Consider the following 24,822-nt stretch of genomic DNA (forward strand, 5'->3'; position numbering starts at 1 on the left):
GCGCCGCAAGCCACGCCTCCCCGAGCCGCGGGCCCCGCCCCCTCAGGCCCGTCCCCGCCCCGCCCCGCCCCTCCCCACCGCGATGCCCTCTGCCTCAGATCCGCGCTCGCCGACCGGCTGCTGGGCGTCCCTGCGCTGTCCGGAGGAGGCTCCGTGGCCCCGTGTCTACCACACGTAGGTGGATGCAGTGAGCGCCCGCGGCCGGCCCAGCCCTCCCCCGGCGTCCTTCCCGCCTCCTAGGGTTGCCGGGGTCGCCCGCCGTGCTGCCGCCTTCCCCACCAGGTTGGCTGGTTTCTGCCGCGTCGGCCGTCCGGTCGTCTGGAGGCGCGGCGGCTGCGGCTGCGGCTGAGCCCGGACTCGGTGTCAGGCCGGGCGGGGAGGCGGCGGCAGCCCCCTGCTCGGCGCGCCTCCAGTCGCAGAGCGTGGTTTCCCGCGGTCACCGCAGACCCTGCGGGCGGGACACAGGCCGCAGGGGGACTTGCTAGGGTGCTGGCGGCTGGGGGCGTCGGAGGGAGGGTCGGGCCCGGAGGCCCCCGCCTGGAGCGCCCCTCCTGTGCTTGACCCTGTGTGCTGCTCTGCTTTGCACAGACCTGTGTTATTGTGGCGAAGTTTATTTCACCGAGTGGAATTTGAAGTCTCAGATCTTGGATTTTTGGGGTCTGGACTGGACCCTTACCAGCTTGTAAGGCTTTGGTTAAATTACCTAATCCCTTTTGAGCCTCAGCTTTTTCATCTATAAAATGGGGATAATAATGGGATTATAATACGGATTAAGTTAAGATACTTTGTCAAGTATTTCCATTTTGTTTTGTAGATGATGAAAACGCTTCACACAAAAATACCGGCTTGGGTATGTTTCTGCTTGTAAAACTCAAGGAAGAAGGGTAATACTTTGCACTTCTTACCCCCAGGCCATGATAGGCACTCAGCGTTTAATGTTGATTTTTGACCTAATAGTTCAGAGAAGTTAGTGCTAATAAAGCCGTTTCGAAAATAGGTACCTGAAAGCATAGACAAGGGTGGATTGGGATACCTTTAGCCGAAATGGAAAACAAAAAGAGAGGGTTCAGGTTTGATTACAGAGGTTTTTGGTGTTGTTTTGCGGATGGCTTTAAATCGAAGGGCCTGGGGAGACTGTCATGGAACTATGTTTATTAGACAGTTGGTAATTTTTGTCTGTAACGCAGGAAAGATGTCTGGGAGTGGGGTTCGATAAAGAAAGGGAAGATTGATTGGCCTGAGGGACATCACACAGACCAATCGCTAATTCTCCGTCATGGGAGAATGAGACCAATCACTAATTCTCACCTGTAGAGGTTAGCAGATCTTGAGAGGCAGGAGGAGGTGTAGTTTGGACACATATCCAACATTACTAGTAGAATTTCTATTTGGGAAAAACCTGTTTTCAAAATGCAAACTACAGAAAGAGAGCAAGATTTTACTGTTAATGGAGAACGTTAAAAGGTTGAGAAACACTAATATAGTGTGTAGTTACAGTCCTGGGAGGAAATGAAATGGCCTAAGGGGAGCTTGTGAAGTAAGAGAAGTAAAATAGTGACGAGCAGAGGGTGAGGAAATAGTGAAAGAGACGGAGAGAAGGCCACAGAGTTAGGAAGAGAACTGGGAACAGAACTGCTGTCAAAAATCACAGAAGCCCAGCCGGTGTGGTTCAGTGGTTGAGTGTCAACCTAGGGTTCCATTCTGGGTCAGGGCACATGCCCAGGTTGCAGGCTTGATCCCCTGTGAAGGGTTAGGTGGGAGGCAGCCAATCAATGATTCTCTCTCATCACTGATGTTTCTATTTCTCTCTCCCTCTCCCTTCCTCTCTCAGGTCAATATATATATATATTTAAAAGTCACAGAATTGAAAACATTGGAATTATGTAGGCTTCACCATATGGATTTGGGTAATTTTGAGTCTCAATTTTAATTTATGAAAAGGGATGATAAATACTTCTCAGATGTGATGATTAAATGAAACATTCTTATTGATACAGTGCCTGGCACAGAGTGAGAGCACAGTAAGTGCTATAATTGTGGCAAACTCCGCACCAGCCCCTCTATCCTCAAGAATTCAAAAACTCTTAGACTTGATTCATTCTGGTTGTTTAAGAGGTCATTGGTTTCCTTAGTGAGAATTTCAGTATATTGATAAGCTAAGTAACTGTACTAGGTAATGGTAGGCTTGAAGTGGAAACATATTGAGTGTACTTTTGCAAAAAATCTGTCAGCGTAGGGAATTACAATGATAGGAAGGGAAGATTGGGTCTTTGGAGGATATGGGAAGGATTTAAACAGGTTTCTATTGAAGAAAAAAAAAAATGAAGCCCATGTTACGTTCTATTGAAAGATGAATTACCTTCCTTATTTACTAGAATGAGGAAGGACAGTAATCTCGTTATCCCTCTGCTTTTAGGCACACCCTTGCCTGCATTGTATGTGATAATGCCAAGCTCTGAAAAGCAGAGTCTGTTTTACTAGATAGTGTTAGTAACTTTCTAATCTGTAACCCAAGATTAATTTAAAAGAAATTATTATTGGAACTCAAATCTTAATAGCCATCGGATGAAGGACTTGGTCCTATATCTGTATCCTGCAAGTATAGAAACCTGCTCATATATTGGTAAGAGAATAAGGTTTATGTTAAAGTATGTGTTGAAATGTGCTTCAGGTAAAAAGTATACATTCAAGAAGAATATTTGTGGTGAAACGTTTGGTTAAAGAGTTCTATTAAGCAAAGTAGGAGGACATTGAGTAGAAGGAACTAATTAAATGAACATTTATCTCTGAATCAGAAATAATTCATTCAGCATGGGCTCTACTTCTAAATAGTTTAATGACCTTGGGCAAGTATTACCCTTTCTGTGCTATAATTTCTTCATGTATAAATGCAGACAATATCTGCTCACTGTACCTAGTAATTTTTTTGTGATTGTCAAATGAGAACTAGTTGACTTTTTCAGACTACCTCATACAAACACAAATATAATTTTCTTATCCTATAATCTAGAGTCTAGACAAACAGATATATTTGTTCTTCTGTAATATCATCACTTTCCTATTTTCTTTTGCTTAAGTCTCTCCACCTGGCTGGCAATTGATCCTCTTTCCTATTTGTAGCAAGCCTAGCTTAGATGCAGCCATTATTTCCTGCTCATTTGGGGCCTGTAATAATTCCTGTTTGGATTAATTTGCCAACTATTGATATACTATCTTCTGTTGCTACTTCTAATCTTTAATTTTCACATTTTAGAGTCTCATTACTCTGGTGAATTGGAAGGCCTAAGGTTTTTTCAGAGGTTAAGTTCTTAGGTTTGCAAGCCAAGCATATGAAAGGATAGAGTTGGTTAGTGGCTGTGGCACTGAAGTCCATGTCTCAGGTGAGCATGGCTGGGAAAGCAGGAAAAATTCAGCATGTCAAGTCATTGAACACAACCTAGGGGAAGGGTAATAAGCAATGGAGAATAAGCAATACAGGAAGATTCAAAAATTGAGAGTGGAGCCCCCTGAGGCAGCATAGTTCAAAAGCTGCTGTGGCACCCGAAGTAGCTATTAAAGATAATGAACTGGGCCCGGCCGGCTGTGGCTCAGTGGTTGCGCATCGACCTATGAACCAGGAGGTCAAGGTTCAATTCCCAGTCTTCCCAGTCGGCACAAATGCCCAGGTTGCAAGCTCTGTCTCCAGTATGGGTGTGACTGGTTCAAAGCTTTTATATCAATATTCTGGCCTCGATTGTAAATTCTTTTAGGGTAGGTAGTACAAAATATGTATTTGGCCATGACTGTAAAACAGTTTACTTACCTATCCCACTTCCTTCTTTCCTTCTGTATTGATTGAGTACCTACAGTGTGCTATGCCAGTGAGAACTCATCATCTACCTTTAAAAAGTTTAATACTCTTCATAATTTACATACAATAAAGTACACCCATTTTAAACATACAGATTGATGAGTTCTAACAAATATGTATGTCCACGTAATCACCACCCCATAGAACATTTATGTCGTCTCAGAAGGTTATCAGCCCTTGTTCTAATCTCCCTTTTCCCACCAGAGATAACCACTCTTCTGATTTCTATTATCATAAGTAGTTTTGCTGGATTTCAACTTCATATAAATGTAAACATATAATTTATCTGTTTTAGATCTGAATTATTTTGCATAACAAATTATTTTATGACCCATCCATGTTACTACATGTATCAGTAGTTTGTTCCATTTTATTGCTGAGTAGTATTTCCATTGTGTGAATATACCACAAGTTATCCATTCAGCTGTTGGTAGATATTTGGGCTGTTACGAATAATGTTGCTATACACATTGGTCTTTTGTGGAAATATGTTTTTATTTTTCTTGGAATTCCTGGATCATGTTGTTACTGAATGTTTAACATTAGGAGAAACTAGTGACGTTTTTAACCTTTCTCTCCAGCAATGTATGAGAGTCTCACATCCTAGGCACTTACTGGGTGTGAACTGGCGTCTCATGTAGGGTTTTTTGTTTGTTTTACTTTAGAACACCACATCTTTGTTTTTTATAATATATTGCTAAATTTTTCTCTAATAGGGTTATTCCATGAAGTGATCATTTTAGTTTTACTATAAATCATACATATTAAGTATAAATGTTGCCTTTTTAAAAGCTTAATGCCATAGGATTTTGGGGAAAGTTATTGGGGAGAGATGAAACATCTTGCTCAGCTCCCAGCAGGTAGATTAAATAAAGGTTAAGTTGTTGTTTTTACTATTGGATTATTCATCATTGTATTGCTATTATGTTTATTCTGCTGTCCATTACAATTCATGTGAATTCTCCCGCAATCCACTTAAGGTAGCTTCTTTCAGTCTTTGAAATTTCTTTTTTTTCTTTTTTTAAATATATTTTATTGATTTTTTACAGAGAGGAAGGGAGAGGGATAGAGAGTTAGAAACATCGATGAGAGGGAAACATCGATCAGCTGCCTCCTGCACACCCCCTACTGGGGATATGCCCGAAACCAAGGTACATGCCCTTGACCGGAATCGAACCTGGGACCCTACATTCCGCAGGCCGATGCTCTATCCACTGAGCCAAACCGGTTAGGGCTGAAATTTCTTTCTTTACTACAGTTCTATTTTGCCCCACTTAACAGAGTCTTTGCATATATTTTGATCCTGATTTTTGATCATCCAGGGTTATTTTATACTGAGGTAATTTGGGAAATTTATATAATTGATTAATAGACTTCAAACCTGGGACCTTTCAGTCTGCAGGCCGACGCTCTATCCACTGAGCCAAATCGGCTTTGGCTGTGACATTCTTATTAAAGATTTGATCCTAAGCAAAATTTTGAGGTAGAACCAAAATTTGTTCTATTGTTCCTATTGAATTTTATGAACATAGTGTGTGCTTTAAAAAAAAAGTTTTTAGTAGCTAATACCAAGATATTTATCTTTTCTATTAGATGTAAGAACAGTCAGTGTTGATAGAATGATTAAAGTGAGAACTTTAATCTAGATTCTTAAATTTGACACTACTAGTGAGGTAGGTAGGTCAGCATTTGTATCAAGTAAATCTTTAGTTTATTTCTGAGGTAAATCCCACTTGTCATGGTGTAAATTGTTTTGATATATGGCTGGGTTTGGTTTATTAGTCTTTTGTTGAGAATTTCAGCATTTATGTACATACAGGATATTAGTTTGTAGTTTTCTTGTGATGTCTTTTTCTGGCTTTGGTATCAGTAATATTGGCTTCATAGAATGAGTCAGGAAGTGTTCCCTCTTCTATTGGAAGACTTTGAAAAGAATTGGTGTTAATTCTTTTTTAAATGTCTGATAGAATTTACCAGTGAAGCCAACTAACCCTGGATTTTCTTTGTTGGGAGACTTTTTTATTACTAATTAAATCTGTTATAAGTCTACTAGAGGCCCGGTGCACGAAATTCGTGCACGGAGGGGGGTTGTCCCTCAGCCGAGCCTGTACCTTCTCCAATATGGGACCCCTTGAGGGATGTCCGTCTGCCCGTTTAGGCCCGATCCTAAACGGGCAGTCAGACATCCCTCTCACAATCCAGGACTGCTGGCTCCCAACTGCTTGCCTGCCTGCCTTCCTGATTGCCCCTAACCGCTTCTGCCTGCCAGCCTGATCACCCCCTAAACCACTCTGCTGCCAGCCTGTTTGCCCCCAACTTCCCTCCTCTGCCGGCCTGGTCACCCCTACCTGCCCTCTCCTGCAGGGTTGATCACCTCCAACTGCCCTCCCTTGCAGGCTTGGTCCCTCTCAACTGCCCTCCCTTGCAGGCTGGGTGCCTCCCAACTGCCCTCTCCTGCTGGCCATCTTGTGGTGGCCATCTTGTGTCCACATGGGGGCAGGATCTTTGACCACATGGGGGCAGCTATATTGTGTGTTGCAGTGATGATCAATCTGCATATTACTCTTTTATTAGATAGGATAGAGGCCTGGTACAGGGGTGGGGGCCAGCTGGTTTGCCCTGAAGGGCGTCCCGGATCAGGTGGGATTTCCCTTGGGGTGTGGGGCGGCCTGAGCGAGGGGCCTGTGGTGGTTTGCAGGCCGGCCACGCCCCCTGGCAACCCAAGCAGAGGCCCTGGTATCTGGAATTTATTTTCCTTCTACAATTGAAACTTTGTTGCCTTAAGCGGGTGGGCCTGGCCAGGGTGTGCGAAAAGTTTTGCTTCCCCTGTTGCCGGCGGCAACCCTGGCCTGCTCTCTCAAGCTCCATTCTACCGCCATTTGTTTGAATTTGTTTACCTTCTATAATTGAAACTTTGTAGCTTGAGTGGAGGCTTAGGCCTGGCAAGGGCAGGCGGAAAGCTTGGCTTCCTCTGTGACCTAGGAAACCTTGCTCTCTGTGGTTGTAGCCATCTTGGTTTGGGTTGATTTGCATACTTGCTCTGATTGGGTGGTGGGCATGGCTTGTGGGTGTGTCGGAGGTATGGTCAATTTGCATATTTGTCTATTATTAGATAGGATTTTGATTTTCTGTCTCTTCTCAAGTAAGTTTTGGTGGTTTGTGTGATTCATGGCATTTTTCAGTTTCATCTAGATTATATGTTGTGTTAATGAACTAGATAGGAGGAATCTTTTCACAGTGTATATCAAATCACCGTGATGTACTCTTTAAATATTTTATATGTCAGTTTTACCTCAAAGCTGAAATAAAAAAGAATTCATAGTATATTAAGATTGGAAATAAAATTCTTTAATGTGATAAAAAGTCTCTGTTTAAAAACAAAAAGTCTACAGCAAACAACATACTAATAGGGAATCTTAGAATTTTTTTTAATTGAGGTTATGGAGCAAGTATACTTATTTTCACTACTCTTTTTCTAAAATATGTTTTTATTGATTTCAGAGAGGAAGGGAGAGGGAGAGAGAGAGAGAAACATCAATGATGAGAGAGAATCATAGATTGATCAGTTGCTTCCTGCACGCCCCCTATGCAACCTGGGGAATCGAACTTTGATCTTCTGGTTCAGAGGTCAACAATCAACCACTTAGCCCTATCAGCTGGGCTATTTTCACCACTCTTTATCTAACATTGTGTTGGAAATCCTAGCCTCTGCAATAAGAGAATTAAATTAGTCTCATGATGTTTGAGAATGGCAGAAATCAAATATTTGCAGACAATATAAAAAAACCTCAAGAGACTATTACTCAATAATTAGAAATAATACAAGATTATTTTAGCAAGTTTGGCTGTTAGAACTAAATGGAAGTTAGATCTAAAGGATTGCTTAGATTCAGATCAAATTTCCCCTCTCCCAAATATGCCATAGATGATGCTGGATACTTAATTTCGCATCACAAAATCAATTATTTTGACTCTTAAAATCTAAGATTGATCAGTGTGTTCAGGTTATAGAGTTGTCTTTAAAGTGAAATAATAATTACCGGGATAATAGAACGTTTTTGTGCAAATACTCCATAACTCTAAGGCTAGCATTTCTGGAGTGTTCTTCATATTTCTCAAAGCACGTATCAGAAAGCAGTCAATAAATGTTAATTTGTATTTTAAAGTTTTGTACATGCTCCTTTCCTTTGGGCTTGTTATCCTTTTCCTGTGTAAAAAGATAAAAGGTTTTGTTTGGTTTTCACTACAGATTTTCAGCTACTGATGTTACAAACAAAATATTGGAGCATAGAGTTGAGGAAAAGACTTAAACCAGGTAGGTACCACAGCGATCTTGAGAAAGAAGAACACAGTTGGAGGGATCATGCTATCTGATATCAAACTACTACAAGGCCATAGTAATCAAAACAGCATGGTACTAGGCATATAGGTCAATGGAACAAAATAGAGAGCCCAGAAATAAACCATGCCTTTATAGTCAGTTAATATCAGGAAAGGAGGCAAGAACATACAACGGGGTAAAGACAGTCTATTCAATAAATGGTGTTGGGAAAATTGGACAGATATGTGCAAAAAAATTAATTTAGATCTTCTTACACAATACATAAGAATAAACTCAAAATGGATTAAAGAATTAAATGTATGACTTGAAACTATAAAAATCCCAGAAAAAAATACAGGGAGTAAAATCTCAGACATTTCTCATAGCAATATTTTTTCTGATATGCCTCCTGGGGCAAGGGAAATAAAAGGAAAAATAAGCAAATAGGACTACATCAAACTTAAAAGCTTTTCTACAGCAAAGAAAAGCATCAACAAAATGAAAAGCAGCCCATTGAATGGGAGAACATATTCACCATTGAAAAATTAGCAGTAACCTTAATATCTAACAATATGAGACTGATTAAATTAATAAAATTAAAAACTTCAAGCATTAAAAATAATGTAGATCTATATTTACTGACACTGTCTATATTTTTAAAGTGTCAAAGCAGTCTACTAAACAATATGAATAGTAGTAACTTTTTAATTTTATTTTTCAATTACAATTTACATACAATAGTAGTAACCTATTTTTGTTTCAAAAAAGTATGTACACAGATACACAAACAATCATGTTTCATTAATTAAATGTAATCTGCATGTGCAGATAATATCTACATATACATATAGGGTGGGGCAACAGTGGGTTTCCAGTTGTTTGTATGGAAAATAATAAAACAATAATACAAGAATAAACTCTGCTTCATGTAAACAACAGTAAATCTACTTTCGCCCCACCCTGTATATAATATACCCACACAACATTTGTATATTTACATATGTGTTTGTATGTACGACATTTGGAGAGATGACACCTATATGTTGCCAGTGGTTATTTTTGAGTAGCAAGTTTATAAGTGATTTTTATGTTTTTGTCAACTGAATTTTTAGAAAGTATATTTTGCTTTTCTCATCAAATTTTTCTAACATGCTTCTTATGGAGGTTATGTGTTTTTATTTTATACCTTTGTAACAACTTTTGGTATGCAGTAAAAATAGTGTTATATTTGCTGATAACTCTGCCATATTAGAGTATCTGAGTAGTTCTTAAGAGGCTAAATTCACAGATTCTGAGTCTTGTTGGTCGGTGCTTTCATTCTGTTACATAGAGTCTGTTTTCTTAATGCTTTATTAGCTGTCTTGCAAGGGCAATGCTGCTCATTGGGCTTAGCTGAAGTACCTTTTTTGAAAAATCAGAGAACATGTTCTATTAATGACAGTCGTGTAATGCCTTTGTGTATAGAACTTACACATTTACTTTTGATACTTGTCACAACATGTGCTTTGACATTAATACTGATTATTGTTTTTATAGTTTTTTAAATTTATAGCAGTGAATTTTGAGGGCATTTTCCATTAAACTTTTATTTTACATCTTGCTTTTCTTTAACAGATTTTTCTTCAATTAGTTAAAAATATGGATCCTGAATCAGAGAGACCACGGATTTGCAATGTAACACCTTTTCAACAGATTGTTGCCTCTTGTACTGGGGCCATACTGACATCACTAATGGGTAAAATAATGTTACTGATGTAGATTATGTAACTGGATGAATCAATTCATTTGAGTTTTACTATCTGAGAAATAATGCTAATGTTATTATTCATCCTTCATAAATAACAGTATCCCTCCATCAGCATAACATGAATATCTCTCAATATTCAGGACAGAATATTGAGAGACTTGAATTTTAGTCCTTGCTTTGTCATTCTCAGGGTGAATGTACTTTGGGATTGTCTCTACTTCTCTTGAGCTTCATTTTTCATCTGTAACCTAGGAGTTTATCTTAGGAGTTTTCTATGGTCCCTATTAGTATTAAAATTTTCTGACTTTTATCCTTTTTTAAAATAGAAAGCAAGAAGATGAAATAAAATTTTAGCATAATACAGGATTTGGGTAATTTACAATAGCAATAAATACAAATTGTTTAACTTTTCTTATATTAATGGTGAATTTCTTAAATTTCTCTGGACCACATTTTTCTGTGGGGTTTTATTGTTTTTTTTTAATTTATAGTCAATTTCTTGTAGACACAGCCAAATGACATAGTTAGGTGACAGTTTAACATATTAATGATTTTAACTTGGCTGGTTTACTTAAATAACATAGCAGATGACTAGAACAAACATAAACTAACTAGAGGCCCGGTGCACAAATTCGTGCACATTGAAAGGAAATTAATTAGAAGGTGGGCAGTGGGGCGGAACTGGGAGAGACAGATGGCCAGACACGCCTTGGAGCCAACCTCCCGTGGTCCCTTCCTGGCCTGCCACACCTGGGATAGCACCGTGGCTCAAAAGGCGTCTGTGGAGTGAGCGGGCTCCCTCTGGCAGGTGGGGTCCCTCGGCCTGGCCTGTGGGGATTGGGCCAAAACCGGCTCTCTGACATCCCCCAAGAGGTCCTAGAGTGCGAGAGGGCACTCTGCAAAGTTGCTGTTGTACAGGGTGTGGAACGCAAATGCAAATGTTCAGTGCCCCAGCAACAACATAACCCATGGCTAAAGGTGGAATTGTGTGGCCCCATGAGGAATCGAGCTCCCTCTTCTCTGGTTCCAGGGTGCGTCACCCGAGAACCACCACTGCCAAGGCAGCTCCTGCTTTGAGCATCTGCCCCCTGGTGGTCAGCGCATGTCATAGCGACCAGTCGGACAGTAGGAGGGACACTTAGCATATTAGCCTTTTATATATATAGATTGCTTTAGGATGGTAATATGTTACTTCAGGTCAGAATGTTAGAGTTGTAAAGGCCTTAGAGATCATTGTCAAATGAGAGAAAGTTTTCTTTGGTACCATTATTTGGCATTTTTTCTGCTTGGGCCAAATAGAGCATGCAAGTTAAAACCATTCTCCTTTGCTGTGCTGTTCCGAAAAGGAATAACACAACTTGTTGGTAAAGATGCTGTATGACTAGTTTACTCAAATTTATATTAACTATAGTTTTCATTTGATAAAGGTAAATTTAATAGATTAGGAAGACTAGTATTGTTTGATTATTAATTACTTATAATACAGTTATTCTCCATATTTAAATAGACTTTTGGACTAGTATTTTAGTTTTAATGTTAATGGAATTATAGTTGTAGAAAAATTTTAAGTGACATTTTAGTATTTGTAGCAGAAGTAATTACATTGTCTTCTCAATGATCCTCTTCAAACAAAATTCAAGGGTAAAAATTAGAATGTTACATTCAAAATCACTTTAAGATAAATAATCTTACCCATTATATAGTCATGAGGAAAAGTATGGTTCAATACACAGGTTGGGGCAAAACTAGGCTTATAGTTGTTTATATGGAAAAAATACAACAATTAATAAAAAATAATATATATTCACAACTGTAAACCTACTTTTGCCCCATCCTGTATTTTGTGTTCTTTGGACAAACATTTCTCAATTTACATGTATCTCTTGTTAATTGAAACTTATGTATCTTCATAGTGACACCCCTGGATGTTGTTAAAATTCGACTGCAAGCTCAAAACAACCAATTTTCCAAAGGTATGTACTAGTTATGTACTGGAAGTTTATGTTAGATTTTTAAGTGCATTCATTTTTTTTTTAATGTTAATCTTTTTTTTGTCAATTAAAAAAATTTACCATAATGCAGAAGCAGGTTTTCATCACCTAATTGTACATGATGAGATCTAGGCAGAAAACAAATATATATATAACACTTTTATAAACCTAGACTAATTAGGTAAGAGGAGGATTTTTAATTTGAGGTATAATGCCTCACAAGTACGAACAGAATTAACTTGTCAGGGGTCTTAGAATCTAGCTTGCTCTTTCGTCCAAGAGCTAAGCCAATTCTACAACATCAGTAGTCATCCTACAGTGATAGGAAACTCATTATCAGGTAGTATAGTGGTATGCAACCTGAGAAGAGTAATTATATATTTTTATTAGATGGGCAAAAATGGCAATTCCTTCACCGATTTTTATAGTTTTATAAAGTTAATGGCACTTTAAAACATGTTTAAAAAGGAGAAAACTGACTGGACTGTGAGGGATTTGGCTCAGACATAAATGCCACTCTGTTGAATGTGTAGCAGTGAGATGGAATGAACAGCAGGCATATTTCAGATGAATAACAGGATAGATGGATTATAAGAAGAGACTAAAAAGTAAGGTCGTTTCCTGCACATTAAAGAAAGCCTTAAAAGCAGGAGGCACTTGAGTTACATATTATGAAACTCACAGAATTATGTACATAGTCAAACAGAGAAGATAGTTTTGGCAGCAAGAGTTAGTCCAATAATGGGAAGGAGTTGGTATTAGAAGAAGTGGTAAATTAGGTGGGAGGTGATGAATGTCTAAACTAGCATTATTTACATTGGTCAAGAAGAACATATTTTTTCATAATCTATTTTTATTTGAGATGTATTTGACAAATAACACTATTAGTTTTAGGTATGCAACATAATGATTTAATGGTATACATGGCAAAATGATCACCACAAGTTTAGTTAACATCCATTACTTCACAAATTTATTTTTCTTGTCATGAGAACTTTAAAGATCTACTCTCTTAGCAGCATTCAGATATACATTAGATTTCATAATATATTTTTGTCTGCATTTCCCTTTCATACCACAGAGTTTTCTTGTCCAATAGAGAAGACACTCATATTCTCATATCAAAACAGGCTTTCCTCCTTTATCTTTTCTCTCCATTCCCTCAGATAACCAAAAAACATTTATTTCTGTTTGCATTTGCTTACTACAGTTCTGAAAACATAAAATTGGCTCACTTTTAACCACTGTGAATTTAGATCCCAATGCTTGTGTCATTAAGCAAATCACATTATTTATATTTCTTCCTAAAAGGTGAGGACAAGATTATATATTTTCTTACAATTTTCTAGTCCCCTCATTGTAATTTCAGTTTCTTCATCAATAAAAATAATACAGTTGTGTGACATAATTGTTGACTGTTGTAATCTTCTTTGTTAGGAAAATGTTTTGTATATAATAATGGACTTATGGATCATCTCTGTATCTGTGAAGAGGAAGGCAACAAAGCATGGTATAAGAAGCCAGGATATTTCCGGGGAACATTAGTAAGGAGATTATATTATATATAATCACAGTATTATATTTTCTATTTTTATATTTAATCTTGTGAGTGAAAGATCTTTCAAATTACAAGACTGTAAAATTTAATCATATAGTTAGCACTTCAATATCCACAGATAAAATGTGGATATTGAAGCAGGGAAGGGAAAGTACTTCTTTGCTTTTAACTCTCTAACTTTCTTTCATGCTTTAAAAAAACCCAACTTTTCGTTAATCCTCACTGGAGGATATTTTTCCCATTGATTCTTTTCAGAGAGAGTGGAAGGAGGGGGAGAGACAGAGAGAGAGAGAAACATCAATGTGAGAGAGACACATCAGTTCGTTGCCTCTCGCAGAGGAGGGACTGGGAATCAAGCCTGCAACCTGAGGTATGTGCCCTTGACTGGAATTGAACCCATGACCCTTCAGTCCACATGCCGTTGCTCTAACACTGAGCCTTACTGGCCAGGGCTGTTCATGCTTTTTTATGTAGAACAAAAGGGGGGTTGTATATTATTTAAAATTTAAAAATATTTTTTATTTTGAGATCATAATAGATTATACACAATTTTAAGAAAAATATATAGATGGATTCCAAGTACCCTTTTCCCAGTTTCCTCTAATAGTAACATCTTACAAAACAAGTACAATACCACAACCAGGATATTGGCATTGATACAGTTAAGATACAGAACAATTTCATCCCCACCGGGATCCTTCCTTTTCCCTTTTATAGTCACACCCATTTGTGCTTTCACCTGCTCTGAACTCCTGGCAACCACTAGTCTGTTCTCCATTTATATAATTTTGTAATTTCAATAATATTATTTAAATAGGCTCATAACATATATAATATTTTGGATTGGCATTTTTCACTTATGTAGAGATTCATCCACATTGTTGCATGTTTCAATAGTTTGTTTCTTATACTATTCCTTGATATATATATTGAATTGTTTCCAATTTTTAGCTATTTTGAATAAAGCTGCTACATACATTCATTCACATATTTTGGTGTGAAAGTAAGTATAAAAAAACTACTCATTGTTTTTCTCTATGAACACTTCATTCTGAAGAACTTCTTTCAGCATTCTTTATTAAAGGTATTTTGTCAGAGTATTCTTTCAGTTTTTGTTCATCTAAAATGTACTTATTGAGCATTTTTTCAAGCGTATTTTTGCTGCATATAGAATTCTGGCTTAACTTTTTTCCTGTACCATTCTCTCTTCTTTCATCTATGACTTATTGAAATAAGGTTGTTATACTATTTTATACATGGTGGGGCAAAAATAGGTTTGCAATTGTTCATGTGGAAAATGAATAAATAGCAATATAAGAATAAACTGTATTTTGCATACTCACCACTGTAAACATACTTTGCCCTATCCTGTATTTCCCTTCAGGTTTAAATCCATTGATTTGCTCTTTGTTGTTTCTATTCTGCTGTGAAGCCCACTTGGTAAATTTTTCACTTTAGATGTAGAGTTTTCATTTGGCTGGTTTTTTTATAGTAACTTTTTTTTGAAATTCCAAACTTGTTCATTCATTCTGCATATATCATGTTTTAAATTCTTGAACATGTTTATAATAGCTGCTAATTGTTTCATCTGAAACATGTTTGTTGGTTTCTACTCACTACTTTTTTTTTTTTTAGTATGAGCACATTTTCTTGTTTCTTTTTGTTTAATGAATTTTGATTGGATAGTAGATTTGCAAATGATTAGACTCTGGATTCTTTTATATACTTCTGAAGAGTCAGTTTTGTTCTAGAAGGCAGTTAACTTTAGCTGGATTCAAACTTAAACTGGTGCTTCCCTCTGGTGGACTGCAGGACCCTGTGGTCTTCCGCTGGGATTGCATAATTTAGTAGAGAGCCAAGTTTTGTGGCTGCTACTGCATGCAAATTGGGGGCTTATGCCTTGGTAGTGCCTTCCTTTCCAGGATTTGCCCCCTAGCCGTCTGATTATTCTTCCTGCCTGGACTCTGTACTTGCCATCTCAACCAGCTAACTGTGCTATGGGTTTTTTGCCACTTCCATAGGCAAAAAAGCTGCAGATTTGCAAATCTCACTCATTGCACTTTGTCCTTTAACAGCAGATTTCCCTTTATTTTTTGCCTGGTTTTGGTTCCTCTCCAGAGATTTCAAATATTGGGTTTAAATGATATTTTCCTCAGACTTCATAAATGGTGAGCAGAATTAATCTGACAAATTCTCTGCCATTATTCCACTTTCTTTTTATAATAATTTTTGAAAAACTTGGTTTCTTAGAGCTAATAAGAACAATCCAAAGCTGAATAATACAGACTTTATTCTGTAAGCCGAAAGTATTATCCAGAATCCTTTACTTGTGTTTGAAAGTTAAGGACAATTCCTTAGAAAAAAAAAGATTGGCCATACATACATTTGAGAAACTTGTATTTTAGAAATAAACACTTGAGAGAATCAGATTACCAGTTATTAGTATAAACTTTTTGTATATCAGGTTTAGGAATATATTTTGACTACTATTCTCTATTATAATTTTAGGATGCATTTTTGAAAATCATTCGAAATGAGGGCATTAAATCCCTGTGGAGTGGCCTTCCCCCCACCTTGTAAGTTGAAATTTAGTATTTTCTTTTACTAAATGATAGTGTTGTTTTGTTTTGCATTACAGCATGATTAAACAAAACTGTGTATTTTTAATATTAGAACTTTTTCATATTTTAAAATATTTTTTTGTGAGTCCCACAACCACCAACACATTTATGATTTGCTAGAAGGACTCACAGGACCTAAAGAAGGTTATACTCCCATCTATGGTTTAGTAAAGGAAAAAGACACAAAAGAAGTTGGCCAGGCAATCGGCTCAGAGTCCTCCCTCACGACACTGCACAGGATGTGCTTATTCTTTTTTTTTTTTCTTTTCTATTTTTGTTTTGTTTGTTTTGTTTTGTTTTTGGGGGGGAGTGTGATTTGTGTGCTTATTCTTTCAGCATTGAACTACAGCAGCCTGTGTAGAGTTTCCTAGGCTTTTACTGAGGGTTGATCAAACAGGCATATTCTGTGTTTGTGAACCTGTGAACAACTCTGATTACCAAAACTCCAGACCCCTAAAAGGAAAGCAGATGTTTACTAAAAATCCTATCATTTGTATAAATAAATCCAGATAAGTTGAAATAATGCTCCAGGAATACCGAAAAACCTTATAATGGGGAATATTCCAAGGGCTACATTTTTCCAAGTCGGCCAAAGGTCAAGCATGCAAATAATGCCTTCCTGAACGTATAGAAGGTTTGTTGTGTTGTGTTGTCTGTGGTGCACAAGCATAACTTTCATGTTCAGAAATTAAGAATGTGGTGTTTGTTTTTTACTAAAATAAGGAGATACTGTGATAAGTATACTTTTCCTTTTCCAGATAATTTAAATTTTCTAACAAGCTATTATATGAATTAATGTGATAAACTAGTAAGGCCAAATTAAAAATCCCAACTAATAACTTTTCCTGATATACCTCATTTCTTTCTAATTTATCTTTTGGTAGTCAACTTAGAGACATATATTTTAACTACATCAGGTTATAAAGTTAGTGGTTAGATCCAACAGTTAATTATATTTCTAAATTCTCATCATCAAACTTCATTTTAGAAAATTAGGCATTCCAAAATATGGTCTGTGAATGTACTTTAGCTAGTCTATTAACATAGAAAGGTTTTTTGTTGCATTAACATTTATGACATAACAGAGTCTGCAACTGTATTTAATTTAATTAATAATTCCCTGTTGATATTTTCATTTAAAAGAATGTTGTCAGAAATTCCTCAGTAGTAGTATATATAAGCATGGCATCATTAGTGGTAATTTATTTCCAGTTTTGTAAGGCGGTATGAAATATGGTTCATATTTCAAAAATACTTCCAATTGCTCTTGTGCTTTTTACTTCAGTGATTTTTATGTTATCGTAAATATAATTGGAGGGAAGACTTGGGAGACCAGAAACAGATAGAACAAGACTAGGAGATAGAGAAGTGTTCTCATTTATCTTTTACTATTTATGATCTGACTGGTACTCTAACTTATTTTCACAACTAGAATGTAAACTTCTGGAGGGCAGATACCTATTTTAAAAACCTAATAAGTTAATAGTATTTAAAATAAAATAAAAGAAAAATTGATTTCATGGGCTGATTCATTATGGTTTTTATCTTGTACAAAATATAAGGAATTTAGCTTTATTTTTAAACATTTTGATAATTTTATGTAAATTTTTTCGTTTGTGTGTTTCTAACAGAGTAATGGCAGTTCCTGCTACAGTTATCTATTTTACCTGCTACGATCAATTAACTGCTCTCCTGAAATCTAAATTAGGAGAAAATGAACGTCATATACCAATTGTTGCTGGAATTGTGGCCAGATGTAAGTAATACCTTTATTATATTTTCATTTTTATTTCTGCTTAAAGAATCTTTTACAATTTTGACATTCACAGAGAATTTGTATGAAATTCAGAGTATTAGTAATACATATTTTGCATTTGTAGTTTTTACTGATTTGTTAATATTTATACTCTAGAAGTCATATGGCATGGTAATTGCTATCTGAATCGAATGGGATCAACCCATTCCTGTTGAATCTCAAACAGAGATTTTAGAATGAATTTAGGTTTTAGACTAGATTCTAGATTTTAAGTTTAGTTGCGTTCCTGACCAGAATCAAACCTGAGACCCTTCAGTCCAAGGGCCCAAGCTCTAACCAGTGAGCAAACTAGAAAGGGCTAAAAACAGACTTTTAAGAAATACCTTTATCAAGGAAAACAAATCTGCGCCAGTATGTTGGCATTAGATATTTGATGTTAAGGTTTGTAGACTTTTCAAAATAAAAGTTAAAATATAAAATTCATGAACTATTAATTTTGCAGGTGTATTTGCATAGTACATGGCTCTGGTTTTGTTTTTTAATATTTGCTTGTTTGTATTAGTTGGTGCAGTAACTGTAATAAGTCCATTAGAATTGATAAGAACCAAGATGCAATCTAAGAGGTTTTCTTACAACGAGCTGCATCAATTTGTCAGCAAGAAAGTATCCAAAGATGGTTGGATTTCCCTTTGGAGCGGCTGGGCTCCTACTCTTCTTAGAGATGTACCATTCTCAGGTAGGATTTATCTTACTAATATCTGCTAAATTTTCATTAGCTTTGTCTTTTTATATATTACTTTAAAATCAACTATATTTTAAATCCCTTAAGGCTAAGTGTGAGCTCTCTTCTTTAGTAACCAAAACTCCTAGATCAGTGTTGGGCTCTCAAAGATTTATGAGTCTTTATTGAATAAATAGTTTCTAATTTAAGCCTGGTTTTATTTTCTTCTTGTGTTTAATTTCTTTTTCAACATTAATTGGTATTTATTTGCATTTAGATAATGCAAGCTATCTTTAACTTATTCTAAGTAAGTTATAATTAGCAAGGTAAGTAAACTACTATAAATAAAAATATCACAAAATACATTAAAGATTGCCTATGAATAATATTGACTCCTACTTTTTTTAATTGTCAAAGATAAAAATCTTCCCCATTAAATGAGTGTCCTGTAAATAAGACTGTTATAAATCTGATAGATGATTGTGCTAATTGTTGAAATATGAAAAGGGTGAAAATCATGAAAAAGACGTTTAAAGTTAACTTGTAGAATGTGCATTGTTCAGTACCATTTCTCTTGTGTATCATTGGAGTTTTCCTTTAAGACCTGAAAGAAATAATTATTAAGAACCTTTGTATTAATGTTGTACTTTCTTTTTTTCTCTTGAGTTAACATTTTTTTTTTGTTCTTTTCTTCATATCTCTATACATCTTTCCCTTTTCATTAGAATTTTTCTCCAATGTTGTGATCAGTTGTTATGCTGTTTGGAAACATACAGTGTGTAATTAATCAAAGATTCCTAGGCCAAGTGTATTTTTAATTTTTGTATTATATATTTGACACAAGAAAGGTAACACAGATATAAAATATAAAGTATACTAATAAGATGAATACTTATGAAGTCACCACTTCAATATATGAATTAGAACATTGCAATTTTTAAAAGAATTGGATATTACCAAATGAAATTTTAAATATATATGTTTATGTGAACCAGCGCATCTGATACTGGAGAAATTCTTGTACACTCAGAGACTATTCACAGCAGCACTGTTTACTTGCTTACTCACACATACAAGCCTGAAATTAAAAGGACAAATTACCCTCCCCAGTACTTTCATTGTTGCAGTTCTTAATTTTTGTTTATCTACTAATTTAAAGTGGTAATCTCACTTTAACTTACATTTTTCTGATTATTGCTGAGCTTGGACACTATTTCATTGGCCATTCATGTATCCATAATTGATTTGGGTTATGGAGTGAATAAGTATTTGTTTCCCCCTGCAAGTGGGTAGTTACCCTAGCATTTACTGAATAACCATACTTTCTGCAGTGATTTGCAGTATCACCTCTGACATACCAAACTTTCACTGGCCAGTTTGCCTAACCCTGTGCTAACACTATAGTACTGTCTAAATTACTAGTGCATTATAAAAGAAAACTTGATATTACCTTATTTTCCCCCCTAGGAATGTCATATCTCTGTTATATAACTCTTCTTTAAAGTGTTTTAGCAGAGATTTAAAATTTTCTTCATAAAGGTTATATGCCACTTAAAAAAGAAAAAGATTTATTTCTAGATATACCCACCCATGCCCAATTTCTGGTAGCTATTTTTAAATCTATTATTTTTCCCTAGCTGGTTTGGCTCAGTGGACAGAGCGTCAGCCTGAGGACTGAAGGGTCCCGGGTTCGATTCCAGTCAAGGGCACATGCCTGGGTTGCAGGCTCAGTCCCCAGTAGGCAGCCTGCAGGAGGCAGCGGATCAATGATTCTCATCATTGATGTTTCTCTCTCTTTCTCCTTCTCCTTTCCTCTCTGAAATCAATAAAAATATATATATATTTTTTAAAATCTATTATTTTAAAAAAAGTTCCTAAATCCCTTTGTACCTGAGGCAATGTTACAATAGATTTTTCTCTACTGGCTTATGGTTAGCTACTTTTAAAACTGTTGTAATTCTAATTTGTCTTCATATCTTCTGGGTTTTTTATGTAGACATTAATATGTAAATTATAGCTACTTTGTTTCTTCACTTTTAATCATTATAGCTTTTATTTTTTTCTATCTTATGGACTGCCTAGTAAAGTTTTGAATAGTAGTAATGATAATGTTGCATCCTTATCATTTTCCTTGTTCTAAAGGAAATAGTTCTTTTGTCTCACCATTAATAATTATTTTTGGTATAAGTTCTTGATGCATACCCTTTATCACGTTAAAGAACTCTTTAACCCTAGTTTTCCAGGGAATTCCTTCGTTTGCTTTAAATAGCAGTGGTCCCATGGCTCTGTCAGCACGGTAGGTGGCATCTAAAGGGTTGATTGTAGATAAACCAATTTAGCCAGCAAATGATCTATGAAATACCTCCGGCTTCAGGAGATTTTTATTATTTAATTTCTGTAAGATTGTATACCTATATTCATGAAGGAGATTGATTGGCTTGTACTTTTCCTTTCTGCTACTGTCTTTGTTGGATGATTTTGGAATTCAAGTCCTATTTCACTGATGCATAGAGTTTTTGTTTATAAGACTGCTATAATATTATTGAGAATTTGGTTTCTTTTTTAAAAATCTTATCTAGTATGTGTTTAAACAGAAAACAAGATATGTAAAGGTTAGAATGTCCTTTCCTTTAATAGATAACCTCACAAATATTTTCTCTAAGGTCTGCATTTCATTTCTAAATATGCATTCATTTCATTCTGTTTTTATAGCAATGTACTGGTATAACTATGAACTTATAAGGAAGTGGTTGTGCCAGAAATATGGTTTATATGAACCCACATTTATGGTCAACTTTACTTCAGGAGCATTGTCTGGTTCTGTAAGTTTACTCCTTTGTTGTTAATATGTCAGAATGATAATTGTCTTACTAAAACAGAACAAAATATTACATAGCATTTCATGTCTGTTGAGATAGCACTTTTGAGCGGCACTGCTTTAAAATTTTTCTGAGTATTTGTTATCCTATTTTGAGGGAATAAGTTACTAGCCATTCAAATATTTTAAAATGCACTTTGTATCTATGTTTTTATTACATATACATTATTATATTCTGAACTTTTGGACTTGTTTGATAACTACAGTTATAATTATAGTAGTTTAAATAGTGCTTTGTTATTATAAGGTATTTTGCAATTTGTTCTTTAAATACCTGATTAGGTAATATGTAATGGAGTGTCATCTCATATGTATAATTGAATTGAATAAATATAATTTCATTCTCTTCTGCTAATTTGTTTCTTTGGAAACATTTTAACTAAGTACTTTAGAACAAATTTTTTAATTGATTTGATATAGAAACATTGATTTGTTCCCTTACTTAAGCATTCATTGGTTGATTCTTTTATGTGCCCTGACTGGGAATTGAACCTGCAACCTTGGTGTATCGGGACAACACTCCAACCAACAGAGCTCCCTGGCCTAGGCTGGCTGAGCACTTCTTACATGAATTTTAACAAATTTAACAAAAGAATTTTACAATCGGAAGGGAGGAATGAGAATGACCATTTACTTAATAAAAAGTCATGTAGTAGATTTTATGCAGATTCATATCATCATGATCTTGGCCATAAAGAGTTTTCTTGTATCCACATACTTACAAAATGAATTTGTGATGACTTAGAGTGAGGTGCTGACATATTGGAACCAAATGAAAACAAGAGTGAAGAAGCTCACTGATGGAGACCTGCAACAAAATATTGGAATAATTGTATCAAAAACCTAGGCTAAGAAAGCTACTATGACTGAGTTCAAAATTCAGCTCTGAATATACCCAGGTCTGAGATTTATTAAACTAAGCCTAGTGGGTTATAACATATTGAGGCAAAAGAGCAATTACTTTTTTTAGCAATTTAAATAGTTCCGATGCCAGCAAACTCTTCTCATTATCCCTCTTATTTGTGAGGTGATTAAATGTAACTTAATTGTATTTAATTTATATCTTAATCCATTATGAAGAAAAAAAAAGTACTGTTTATTTTTAGAAATTCCTAACAGTTGGAATGACATCAATTAACTTACAAATAAATGCTTACTATATAAAAAAATGTGTAATAATGGCTTGTTTAGCATGTTTTTCCAGTTTTCCAGTAAAATGAAGGAAAGTTTTTTATTTTACTAATTCTGTTTAACATAAAAAATGTATTAAAAATTTAATGATCTAGAAAATATTGCTACTTTTTGACTGTTTTCAAATAAAAATTTGTTTTTGCAACAGAAAAATTTTGTTAGTGGCCCTGGGTAGCTCAGTGGTTGGAGCGTTGTTCGGTACACCAAAAGGTTGTGGGTTCGATTTCTGGTCCGGGCACTTACCTAGGTGTGGTTTTGATCCCCAATTGGGGCATATGTGGGAGGCAACTGATCAATGTTTCTCTCACACATCAACATTTCTCTCTCCCTTTCTCTCTACAATCAGTAAAACATATCTTCATGTGAGGATTTAAAAAAAAAAAAAGTATGTCAGTGGACAATGTCTGGGCTTCCTGTCAGAAAACAGAAAACCACATCATTTTAGAAAATGTCAAAAAGCCATTTAACAAATATAACATCATTGCTATTTTTTTCCTACTACATGCTAAATTGTGTAAGTGGAGACACAATAATTGAGAGATCTTTGAACCCGATTTCATTTCAAGAACTTAAGTCACCATTTTTCAGTTGAAATAAAATATAAATGATTTTACGGGTCATTTTATGAGTATATTGATCAAATGTGAGTCCAGAAGCCAAATAAAATAAAAGATCAGGTTTATTTACTGTACATGGCTTTTATATCAAACTAGAGGCCTGATGCACGAAATTCGTGCAAGACCTCGGCTGCTGGCACTGGCTTCCTCTGGCACGAGGGACCCGGGTTTCCCTTCGGCTTCTGGCAGGCACCCAGGACCTGGGCTTCCCTCGCAGCTTCCGCTTTGTCCGGAGAATATCCAGTCTAATTAGCATATTATACTTTTATTATTATATACATTATGAGACATTCTTAAGGGCATTTAATTATTCTTTTAAAAAACTTTCCTTAATTAGGTCATTGTGGAAATAATTGTTAAGTTGGTTCATTTTGAGATGAACTAGATTATAGGTATATAGAACTAAAAGTTCAAAGTCCATTTTCTTTCATTTTTATTATGTTTTTTAAACATTTGTTAGAAAATTTTAAATGCTTGCTAGATATTTGAGAATTTCTGTTTTAAAATAGGTTTTATACCTTCATGTATAGTAAAGGAATACTGCAACACAGGAATGTCGGGGATTGCAAACACTGGTTTTCAAATCAGAGATGTCTGGTTGGAATTACGTCTTTGCCACTAGGAGTTGTGTGACCTCAAGGGAGCAGGGGAACTTTTCTGTGACTTTTTACTTATTCCTAAATTTTCAGAGAAATACCTAAGACATATATCTATTTTCTTTAGTAAAAGCTTTTCTTTAAATATATCTGGTTTTATTTTATGTGTTAGTTTAGTTATGATTTTCAGTATTATCCTTATTAAATAATGTGCTAATTAAGAGAATGTAATTTTAGGAAAAATTTAAAGGCAGATTTAAATCAATCAATTTTACTTTTTGATAGTTCGCAGCTGTTGTAACTTTGCCATTTGATGTGGTAAAAACACAAAAACAGACACATCTTTGGATGTATGAAAGTCATAACAGTAAGTTTAATTCATTTAAAACATTTTTTAAGATACCATGAAAATTTTTTTCTTTCCAGATATTAAATAAGGAATATCTAGAATAGGGATAAGACGTTTTTCCCCTCTGCTTTACTCTTTAACTGAAACTAATATACTCTTAGATAGGAATATCCAGGAAAAAATACTGTAAACCCAAACAAAAAAAATTAAGAAATCAAAGTCTGTATATTTTGCCTGCTATCAGTTAAGTCTTATACCTGTTCTATGTAGAAGATTAAATTAGATAAGGTTTTTGTTTTTGAGGGCTTTTTTTTTTTTCCCCAAATAAATCTGGACAAGTCAGGGTGAAGGATAGTAAATTGCTGGGAAACCTTTTTCTCTTGTGTGTTTTGTTTCATTAGTATGCCTGTACATTTTATTATTTTCCTGTTTACTTTAGCTTTCCTTTTTAAATGTTTTTGTCTATCTATTATCCCATCAGTTTTTACTTTATAACCTGTAATTTCTTCTAGAACAAAGTGTACCTTTGGTTGCATACATTAGATCTAGTCTGCCAGTATCATCTGTAGAAAGTGTCACAAACCCACTGGAATTATCCATTCAAAGTTGTGTCATAGAGGCCTTGT

At 35.6% G+C, this 24,822-nt stretch overlaps 1 protein-coding gene across 5 annotated transcripts in view; it reads left to right on the forward strand.

Annotated features, from left to right (window-relative positions):
• The first annotated feature begins 76 nt into the window (after positions 1-76).
• Positions 77-24,822, forward strand: part of SLC25A40 (solute carrier family 25 member 40) — a 27,943-nt gene continuing 3,197 nt past the window's right edge. Inside the window, exons 1-11 of one of the 5 annotated variants that reach the window (XM_054726504.1) lie at positions 77-174; positions 815-884; positions 8,100-8,165; positions 9,786-9,906; positions 11,832-11,891; positions 13,347-13,453; positions 15,976-16,043; positions 17,720-17,844; positions 18,407-18,580; positions 21,278-21,387; positions 24,133-24,214. In XM_054726504.1, coding sequence (XP_054582479.1) covers positions 9,810-9,906; positions 11,832-11,891; positions 13,347-13,453; positions 15,976-16,043; positions 17,720-17,844; positions 18,407-18,580; positions 21,278-21,387; positions 24,133-24,214 — 823 coding nt within the window. In that variant the 5' untranslated portion in view covers positions 77-174; positions 815-884; positions 8,100-8,165; positions 9,786-9,809. Of the gene's footprint in view, positions 175-814; positions 885-1,866; positions 1,908-8,099; positions 8,166-9,785; positions 9,907-11,831; positions 11,892-13,346; positions 13,454-15,975; positions 16,044-17,719; positions 17,845-18,406; positions 18,581-21,277; positions 21,388-24,132; positions 24,215-24,822 lie in introns of those variants that run through there. The other 4 variants (XM_054726503.1, XM_054726505.1, XM_054726506.1 and 1 more) reach the window with 4 other exon arrangements.

This window comes from Eptesicus fuscus, chromosome 14 (assembly GCF_027574615.1).
Source record: "Eptesicus fuscus isolate TK198812 chromosome 14, DD_ASM_mEF_20220401, whole genome shotgun sequence".
Taxonomy (NCBI): domain Eukaryota; kingdom Metazoa; phylum Chordata; class Mammalia; order Chiroptera; family Vespertilionidae; genus Eptesicus; species Eptesicus fuscus.